Raw genomic sequence first — 10,890 nt, 5'->3', positions numbered from 1 at the left:
TGTAAGTACGGTATGCGTCGGATCGCGTATCTGCTAATAACGTTCGACAGATTGTCGTAAATTGTCGTATTTGTTGGACGTTATTGAGAAATATGCGTATTTTTGTCGCATTGGGTGCACAAGTATTAAAAACTCATGTTTTATAGCACTGGGATACTTTATTTTACTGTTTGTTTTCACTCTGGCATTGATTCAAAGCCTGCGGATTTGTTCTAGACATACGTATAACGAATAGTAAGTTTTTTTATTGTGGTGCTATTCCCTTCTTGACACCAATAATGTATTTCTACTTTTAAGTTGTAAGTGACAGTGTTGACTCGTTATTTTCAAGTGACTGTTTTTTCTAATTTGAATTTTATGGTAACTATGTATTCTCAGGAAACAGGTACGACATAATTTAATTTATTCAGTGTATTTGACATACTTTTTATAATCTTTGTAACGCTCAATAAAGCTTCTATTGCAATGTTACACTTGTATTTGTACTGTTATTATAGATACTATTTGCAAAAATCTTAAAAATTATGCTAAATTACCACCATACCTAATATCCAACTCAATTGCGTTTAACAGTTATAATAATACATCTGTGACATTGTGAAAGAAGTTTATGAGGCACATAAGTATAAAATTTGACTTCTTAATTCAAATAGAGCTTTAAATGACTTTCGGGTGTTAACTTTGTAATTATTTGAGTTAGGAAATCAAGAACAGTTATATTCAAACGCATACTAATATTCGCTGTGGTATCATTTTGTATCCTATAAGTTGCAACTTGCAATTTTGAATTCAACTTTTGTATTCATAGCCTAAATGTACTTGAATTTGGAATTTTGTATAAGAACTTTGATTAAAACAGATTTTTTCTAAATATAAATGTGTAATATTAATGGCTTTCGGTGTAACACATAGTCTTCGCCTAGCATTTCGTCTACCCGCACACTGCCACTTGAACGACCGTTGAAAATTTTGTATTTTTGAAAATGCATTATATTTTTATTTTATACTTGTTTCTTGTTATTTGTTAGTTTTAACATCGCTTTGTAGGCAAACAGATATTTATATGACGAATGAATGATTAAATTCACTAGTCCTTACCTCATATAATGAAAATATCCTTTTATCTGTCCGTTTATGTGACACTTAGATGGTTTTAATACTAAATGAGTAATACAAATTAATGTAACTGTATCTTAACGAGCTTATTATAACTAATTCGGTATCTATGTGAAGCGTTTTATGTGATAATACGATTTTGCACGTCATTATTTTATAATGATTTCTGTTTGACATAAATAACAAAAATGAAATCATTCAGTGATGGTTTCAATAAATTTGAATTTGATAAATTTCTGTAATTTTTTTAAAACTAGATGGCGTTAACATTGGTCACAATATCGAATAAAATCCCTTTTAATCACTCAAAACATTCATAATATTCTCCAATTAATTTAAATACGTAACTTTATATTGATGGAAAGTTTATCAAAAAGGTCCAAATTAGAAAAAAATAATGGCGTGCAACATCAAAACAAATACAAAACGAAAAAAATCCAAAAGAAGTGTTTTTTAAAGAGCTAATTAAATAGAATTTCGAAAATGCCAAGTTCAAGCATTTGGACCAACGAGAGTAACGTTTAATTCGATAAGTGTAGTTGTTCACGCTGATAGCTGAAGGTTTTAATAAAATATAATGATGTATGTTCGTATAATAAATGTTTAAAATATTTTCTCACCGTATGTCTCGAGTCTTCGTGTTAGGAACCATGTTTACACGTATCTTTGTGATTAATGTTTTAGATTATGGCATGGCGAATTCACGGTAGACTGGTATTGCGAGCATTTGATGATAGCGATTTGTAAGCGTTTGGATGGGGATGACGTGTATTGGATTATGTATACGAAAGAGACGGGTATCTAGATGAAAAAATCTATGTCGAAATTCAAAATAAATATGTCAATTGACATTCATTCGGTTGCATTACTGTTAGACCCATTTGTCTTATGAGTATCCGTTGGAAAAAAAAATATTAAGAAGAGTGATGCGTACTGTCCTCTAATGTGGCAACACTTCTGTCAGATTGTGTTGCAATGTGGGTATTGCCATTTTTTTCTATTCCAAAAAAATAACGTTTAAACGCTTTATTTAAACATCAGTTAATTCAGTTGCAATGTATTTTTCTATTAAATATATGTATGTCGTCTAAAAGCCAAATCTGATTGCTTGTCCAATTAATGCATAATATGTTTTTATTAGACTATTGACATTTATAACTTAAATCGTTGTGGTTCCATACAAAAGCTTACAAATCGCAAAAGTTAAATGTTTGTCGGGACAGTTCATTGGTTATAGGGTCAAATCACGCGTCAACGGTAGTAGTCTGCTCTGCGCAGTATTATATGCGGGTAGTTATGCGCAAAATGTATGTAACAAATATAATCTGGGCTCAAAGTGTGTGTCGTCTGTGGACATTCGAAAGGTATAAGCTTGTCTATGCTTTTGACTCTAGGTTTTTGGCCTTTTGGACTTTTGGCGTAAATTCGGTCTCGAATGTAGACGATTGACATTAAAATTAAATGCTATGCACAATTATTTTTTAATAATTAGAAAGCAAAGAATCTCTATGTCGTGTTTATAGTTGGTATTCAAAACGCTACAATTGCTTGGCCAGTTGCACATAGCTACCCTCAAAAATAGCGATTACACCCGTTAGACGTATCGGTGTTAAATCTAGTTGGTAGGTACTAGTACAGCCCCGGGATCCCGATAGTGTCCCCGGCAATACGACGTATTGCATAAAGCCAATTGTTTGTCCAAAAATTGTGATGTGTTAATGTTTTTATACGTAAGGTCGCTAGGGTATGTCTATTTCTCAATATTCAGTAGTACATGCTAGACGCAGTCGATTTTTTTCTCTTACTAATGATTTGTTACTGTTTTGGCACTGTATTAATTACCTTCTGACAAAATATATATAATGATGAAAATATGTGTGATGTTTTATTTCTACCCTCTCTTTTATTTTATTTTTAACGTTTTGGAAATTAAAGTAATTATGAGTTAATGGTATAGTCAGCGTAAAACTGCTAGTCCGCTCTGAATATAGAAATAAATCGCGTAGCCATAGCAAATTGTATAACTACAGAACGGTCTAGCATTTTGGCGTAGACTATACTTATTTTACAACAGATTAAATAAGACATAAATTATAGAAAAAATTTCTAGACTATCCTATTAATGAAAAATCAAAATTAAATGTAAATGAAACCACTTTACATTAACAATTTATCAATTTATTGTTTTGTAAAGTTATTACTAGTATAAATAGTTATTATGTACATGTTGATCGACATTTACACGTTAACAAGTACAGTAGGTATTTACATTTTTACTATTTTGCTCAAACAGCAAGCATTCAAATTAGTAAGTATTTATCAACTTTGGCACTTTTCATAGTCATGTCGTTCACAGAATGTAAAGAATGGTAGTCAAGATCTGATAAATGTTTTGTTTTTCTTGTTTTGATTATTTAATAACATTCTCAGATGGTCTAGGTTCTCAATCCCAAACGTGCATCTTCGATTTTGAAAAGTATATATGTATTACAAATTAATTGTTAATTAATTTAAAGGCAAAGGAAAATTCAGAATGCCTAGAAGGAATCTTAAAGTGACATCTATCAGTCCATACTTGAACATTCTCCATGTGAATTTTTTCTAGTAATAGTATAGTAAAGGGAAAATGAACACATACCAATTATGTATAAACAACCTCAAAAATGTATCAAGTCAATCCACATTTCGTCAACATGGACTATGACTTAAACCCAACTTATTTTCATGAACTTTCCCTAATCTCTCTATAACAACCATTATTTCAGGGTATTAATTAAACTCCCTATAACAACCATTCTTTCTAAGGTCTGCCTAGTGTGACAGTAAGAGCTCACTCTTCAAGCTTAAGCTCTACCTTCCCAAGCTTGCCTCTAGGCACATCAACAGAGGGTAACGTCTCTGTCACAATACCGGTGGCCACCGTCACGTTGTTCTCGCGGATGGTAAAGGGCTGGCCCTCAATCATCACCATGCCCTCCAGCAGAGTGAGATAGACGTCAGCATGGTCGCCTGGCATTAGCATTGACATTGATGGCTCTGTAATAGATACATATTTTATATTTAAACTAGCTGACCCGTCAAAAGTTGTGTTGCCATACAAATAAAAAAATGTTAAGGGTGAACAACCCTTATCACTTAGGGGTATGAAAAATAGATAGCAGCCGATTCTCAGACCTACTGAATATGCATATAAAATTTGGTGAAAATCGGTAAAGCCGTTTCGGAGGAGTACGGTAACTAACATTGTGACACGAGAATTTTATATAAGATTTTGATTTTATGTATATAAATTATTTGATGCTTTTTACAGTGAAATCCTTAAACCAAGGATACAATGTACATGTTGTCATAGACACCAAATCAGACGTCTGCCGGGAATCGAACCCTGACCTTGTAAGCGTTACATAGCAATGAGAAGTATGTTAAAATAATATCTCACCTAAATCTACTCTACACGCAATATTCCAAGTGCCACTGAACATCTGTTGAGAGTATTTTGAGAACACTGGCTTCTTCCTACCACCCTCGCTTCTCGCCAAGAAATAAATCTGAAAGTAAATTTTTAATTACCCAAATGTAAAAATGCATTTTACATTACAATTTATTAATTGATTTATTTAAGTAAATGGGTAAAATAACAACCATTTTATTTAAAGCAACTGTTTTTTAAGTTTGTTTTGTGTTTACAATTAGTGATACATTTTGTAAACTTTTTTAAAACTTATTCAAAATAATTCATAGCCTATTTTACTACTTATTTAAATCAAATTATTGAATTTTACAATAGAATGAAAAAACAACAAATACATTTTATACATAAAAAACTTATTTTCTATGGCATCTATTATATAGGCTTACCTTAGCTTTATAGTGGTTACTAAGTTGTACACTCTTTGCGGCGCAAAGAAGCATTCCAGTTTCTACTGATTTAAGCTTCAAACCTCTTAACAGAACGCCTACGTTGTCACCGGCTATAGCCTGGAAATAACAAAAATAATTAAAATGGTAGAAGTGTGCGACTTTCCCACAACTCTTCAAGAGATGGCGCCACATGGTTCTGAATCACGATATCGAAGTTTTCTCAATGTCTTGCTTATATCACTCCTAATTGAGACTGTTGGAGCACAACCACCCTCTGGGCAAGATCACGTTCTACGAAAAAAGTAATCGTGGTTCTTCTGCCTTGTAAAAGTACTGCTGTGTTTTCGTTTCAACAATGTGCTATTGGCGGTCGCGAATAGCCCATTATTTTATCATAATTATTAGGTCTATTATTACGTTAATATTAGGTCTAATTATGTGAGGTTTATCAACTTAATCCTCAAAGGTAACAACACATTTGTAGCCCAAAATAGACCTCGGATAGGACTGTAATATTATCTGGGATTATCTACAGATGTCCAGGGGAGACTGTGACTGACTTTATCTACTTCCATTGCACGAAAATATTTAAGCCAATTATTGGGAAGATATTAACTATTTAACAGGTGGTATGCACATTACATAAAAATGGCAAAGAATTGTTGGTCTGTTTAAATTTAACATAATACACTTGTACCATTATTAAATAATCAGTTTATACAATTTTTACTTATGTAAGATCGAAATTTGCCAATTTCTTCTACACAACTATTGTGAAATTGAAAAGTTAGCGAAAACATCGGATTAATAAAAAAATAATATTAGTAACGATGAGCCGTCGAAAATGCAATACTTACTTCACTAACAGATTTCCTAAATATCTGAATGTCGGATAGCGATGTTTTGATATTAAAACCAAATCCCATCAATTCTGCCTCATCATTTTTCTTCATAGTCCCTCTTTTTAAAGTCCCAACAACCACTGTACCTCTTCCCGGTACAGTAAATGCATTATCGATCGGCATTAGGAACGGTGATGATATATCCCTCACTATCTGTGGTATGTATGTGTCCATTGTATTTAGAAGTTTCCTTATTGATGGCACACCTAGAAATCAAATGTTAAATTTACATATTTTTTTAAATTCTGATTTTGTAAATAGTAGAATACTGTAGTTTGAATCTGAAGACACCATCACCCACTTATTTCAGCCTAATAACAGCAATGTTAAGTGCTGCTGAGTTCTGAAAATGTGTTGAAGATTTACATATCTAAGGCATTCCAACTTAGTTTTGAATCTGAAAGAATCTAATCTTATGAGAAGATGATTACAGGTGTCCATGTATGGGAGTAACCACTTACCTGGTGAACTGCATGATTGTTTGCTACTGACATTGTTTGTGACTTTCCACTACTCGTCAAGAGATAGAGCCACAAGCATTCTTAATCATGCTATCGAAGTTTTTCAATATCTGATAATCTCCCTTTGCCAAATTACTATAATATAGTAAAAAAAATCCAATGTGGGATTTTCAATGGATGGGTGGACGTTATACTCACCATATTCAGACTCATCTTCATTCAGTGCTTTCAAGGCCGACCCAGAAATTAGTGGCACATGGTGTGCATCAAAACCAAAATCTGCTACCATTTCCCTCATTTCTATTTCAACTAGTTCTAGAATCTGAAATGTAAGAATTATTTCGGTTATTTGTGGACCTTCAAAGATATATATTTCAACATAATAACAACACAGTTAAGTCCTGTTCGCTGCCTCAGACAGGAATCCAACATTATCTAATTTTTAGTCTTATGTGACAAAAACATCTTAAAAATTAGCAGTTATTATAATATTTTAAACCGATAAATACTTTAATTTTATTATGCATAGATATATGTTACATTTGCTACCAACCTCACCATCCACCAAATCAGCCTTATTAATATACACCAGTATATACTTTATCCCGACTTGCTTAGCTAGAAGCAGATGTTCTCTAGTTTGTGGCATTGGGCCATCATTGGCGGCCACTACTAATATGGCTGCATCCATTTGTGAGGCTCCAGATATCATGTTTCTGATATAGTCGGCATGACCGGGACAGTCAGTGTGTGCGTAATGTCGCAGTTTTGTACTGTAGCCGATGTGAGCTGCATTTATTGTAATACCTGAAAATTGAGGTCTTATAATGTTGTAGACCGTCTTAAGAGACAAGTGGTCAAAAATGGATAATAATGGGCAATGCAATACATGAGACACTCATATATTATTGACTGAGGTGTATCATCGTCATCAACCCATTACTGTCCCACTTCTGGGCACGGGTCTCCTCTCATAATGAGAAAGATTAGGCCATAGTCCACCGCGCTGGCCAAGTGCGTATTGGTAGATTTCACATACCACTGAGATTTTCTTTTTATAAATCTATCTAGGTATGCAGGTTTCCTCACAATGTTTTCCTTCACCGGAAAAATCAGAGGTAAGTGTCTGGGATATAAACATCGGACCCCTCGATCGAGAGGCCGAGTTTCTTAACCAATAGGCTATCACTGCTTTTTTGAGTGAGATGTAGCAACAATACAATTGTGGTTAGAATAGACTCACTCATTTTAGGAGTCAGCATTTCGAATCCTAAGTATATGCTACTAATTTTTTAAGATGATGTAAGTATAATAAATAATTTATCACATTGCAAAAAAACCTTGAAGTGACCTAAATGGCAGATTCTGTATAAAAAAAATCTCTAACTTGTATGAAGTATACCATTCCGCACTTGGCCAGTATGGTGGATTACGGCCTAAATCCATCTTACTTTGATAGAAGACTGCCCAGTAGTGTGGTAGTAGCTTGTTAATGATTATTTATTTACCTCTTGCTTTTTCTTCGGGCGCTTTGTCGATCTCACCGTACGAAACATATTTCGTGGGCCCTTCTTTAGAAAGTATCTTCGTAATCGCAGCGGTTAGAGTAGTCTTCCCATGGTCAACATGCCCAATTGTTCCTACGTTACAATGTTTCTTTTCCACTACTTTAGTTTTAGTCTTCGCGCAAAAGTAACGGCAGTCCAATTTCTGCACACCAAGTATTGACCTGTTACATGGCGCGAAATGCCGCGAAAACGAAGGTTTATGAGGAAAACTAAATAAGGAACGGATTATAAGTCTCCCGGTCATCATTTTATGTTTGTATTTTAATTATATTTTAAGGTAAACATTGCGTTAGAGGTTATTTATTTATGTCATTATCAAATTCATTTTTTTTTTTTTTTTTTTAAATGGTGTTTTACGGCTTTGGCTTTTTGCCTTTCAGCCTAATTATCAAATTCACTTTGACTTTAGAGATGTGCCGAGTCAGGTCGACTCGAGTCAGTACTCGAGTACTTACATAAACTCGCATACTCGAGTACCAATAGTGATACTCGAGTACCAGTAATACTCGAATACTGACGATACTCGTACACTACAACTACTACTCGTACAAGTAAAAACTTGATTAATTTTGTGTAGTGAGTGGCGTTTTTTTTGCTCTTCCGTGCTATTGGACTATGTAGTGCAAAGTACTCGAGTACTGACTCGATTCTTTTTTATATGAGTACTAAAGTACTCGAATTAACTCGAATACCAAAAATGGCCGACTTGGCACATCATTATTTGACTTTGAGTCTGACAATTGGGTACTTGACAGTTATAACAATAAAATATGAAATATGTTGGATATGATAGCTTATAAGTAAACATAAATTATGCAGTATTTCGTTTATTTTTTAATATGTTCTAAGTATTTTAATTTTTAAAAAGAAATTTTCGATTTTTTATCTGTGGATTTTAAATCCCAAAACGGCGACAGTGCTGCCTCAAATGTCATGTGACGTCACTACATCGAAACCTGTCGATCACATCGAAACCTGAAGTATGTGTAACGTCGAAGTTTATTTCTATATTTTCAATGTGTTGACGTCACGCTACGAAATGACACTTGACCGCCTGTTTTGGCGTAACGTTCCGTTTACCGTAATAAAAATATGTTTTTTATTAATAAATAGCCCTTTTTCGAAAAAATGATCAATGAAAGGCATATATAATACGTATATGAATTCATTAAAACAGTTTCCCAAAAAGTGTCAAGTAGCCTGTAACTGTCGCGAAGATCTGAAAATATAAATATAACCAATAAATAACCTTAAAGCAGTTCACATAAGAATATAAGTATAGTTTAAAAAGCTTGATAATCACTTAAAGACAACCTTTCTTCTATCAGAAATCGGTTAAGAAATGTTTTAACTGTCCGAAATGATTAAATGTAAATATAAAGAATATTTTACTTACGTTGTTTATTTGTGATTTCCATAGGTTATTTCACGGAAGTTTTTGTATTCATTTTTATTTATTGCGCTGTATATCTTCTTTAAGCAGATTCACGCTATCAGCTTTAATACACTGTGGATTCATTTCGGTTCACAACATAAATTCAACCAACTCTAACAGCAAACGATATCATTTTTATTAATCTTGTTTATTATGCATGTGGTGACGTCACATGACATTTAAGGCAGCACTGTCGCCGTTTTGGGATTTAAAATCCACAGATAAGAAATCGAAAATTTCTTTTAAAAAATTAAAATACTTAGAACGTATTAAAAATTAAACTAAATACTGCATAATTTATGTTTACTTATAAGCTATCATATTGGATATATTTCATATTTTATTGTTATAACTGTCAAGTACCCAATTATACAGTCCTGTAACTTAATCAGTGCACATGCACCATCAATAATAACACAGTCATGAAATATTTTAATTGTGTCCTATTAATTACAGAATGGGCCCTTAAAATAGAATTCTCATAGACGTCTTATAATTCTATTCTTATCATAGACATCTATATAATATATTAAATATATGAATACTTCCACTTGCTGTTTTGTTTTGATTACGTCCCGTTCCAATGATTTGGAATTGACGAATCACTCGAGAGTTACTAAATTGTGCACGACAGATTAATATATAAAATATAAATAATAAAATAAAATATTTAAAATACTTAAATATAAATGAGTCATAATATGAGCCTGTATTAATAATCTGTGGAACATAATAAAGATGCAGACGAGGACGGCGGCAAAGAAACCGTATCGACTCTGTGGTAATTCGCGCCGCTGCGGTTTCCCGCGCTTTTTTAATTGCGCACTTCGGATGATCGGACGATTCGACTGGACGACACATTGCTGCTTTTATATATATACGCTTGCTCTGCCGCCGCCCGCGCCGCTTTTAAACCATAATATCGTCTTTTATTAATATACCAGCAGCCTATACGTAACATATTGGCCTTACGAACCGGATAATTCGTATCGTTTATGCATAAACAGATGGTGAAAAGTTGGGATCTAATTGGAAGAAGTTCGTTTGAAATACCAACAGTGATCGTTTATCGTTTATTTTAAACACTATTGTTATGTGCATGCAGTGTATAGCTGTGTTTAGTGTTACCGTTTAAATTGTTTGTTTGTGGTAATTTCGTATGTTTAAAAGCTAAGTGCGTTTGTAATTAATAGAAATATAGACATAAGTGACTGGTGTTCGTTTGTTCGTTGTCAATAAAAGGACATTAATAATTATGTGGCGAGCGAAGTGTATTTTAGTTGTAGTGTATTATATCAGTAGTGAGTAACGTGTATTAAAGTAACGTGTAAGTATATAAAGTTCGTGTATTAAAAGTGAGTTCGTGTATTACGCGTTAAATTATTGTTTATGTGTAATTGTGATTGTGAATTTAATACTTATATCGGGTGTGATTGTGGTGTTAATATAATTGTGTTGTATTCATGTGTGTGTGTGTGTGTTGCGTATCAATTAGTTGTTTATTCGAGTATAGTGTAGTGAAGTGTTGAGTTAATAATATAAATAAA

The 10,890-nt window shown here is 33.2% G+C and overlaps 1 protein-coding gene across 1 annotated transcript; it reads right to left on the bottom strand.

Annotated features, from left to right (window-relative positions):
* Positions 1 to 3,859: 3,859 nt before the first annotated feature.
* Positions 3,860 to 8,230, bottom strand: LOC140755198 (elongation factor Tu). Its single transcript, XM_073090414.1, has 7 exons — positions 7,849 to 8,230; positions 6,894 to 7,147; positions 6,539 to 6,662; positions 5,835 to 6,085; positions 4,975 to 5,094; positions 4,556 to 4,664; positions 3,860 to 4,152 (listed from the first exon to the last, which is right to left on the bottom strand). Exons 1-7 carry the CDS (start codon positions 8,153 to 8,155, stop codon positions 3,947 to 3,949), a joined length of 1,371 nt encoding a protein of 456 aa, XP_072946515.1. The 5' UTR covers positions 8,156 to 8,230; the 3' UTR covers positions 3,860 to 3,946.
* Positions 8,231 to 10,890: the final 2,660 nt, after the last annotated feature.

The sequence above is a fragment of the Epargyreus clarus genome, unplaced genomic scaffold (genome assembly GCF_041222505.1).
Source record: "Epargyreus clarus isolate Ecla_fem2 unplaced genomic scaffold, WU_Ecla_fem_2.2 ptg000032l, whole genome shotgun sequence".
Taxonomy (NCBI): domain Eukaryota; kingdom Metazoa; phylum Arthropoda; class Insecta; order Lepidoptera; family Hesperiidae; genus Epargyreus; species Epargyreus clarus.
Note: the sequence above shows the minus strand (reverse complement) of the source record. Positions and strands in the feature narration are given on the sequence as shown.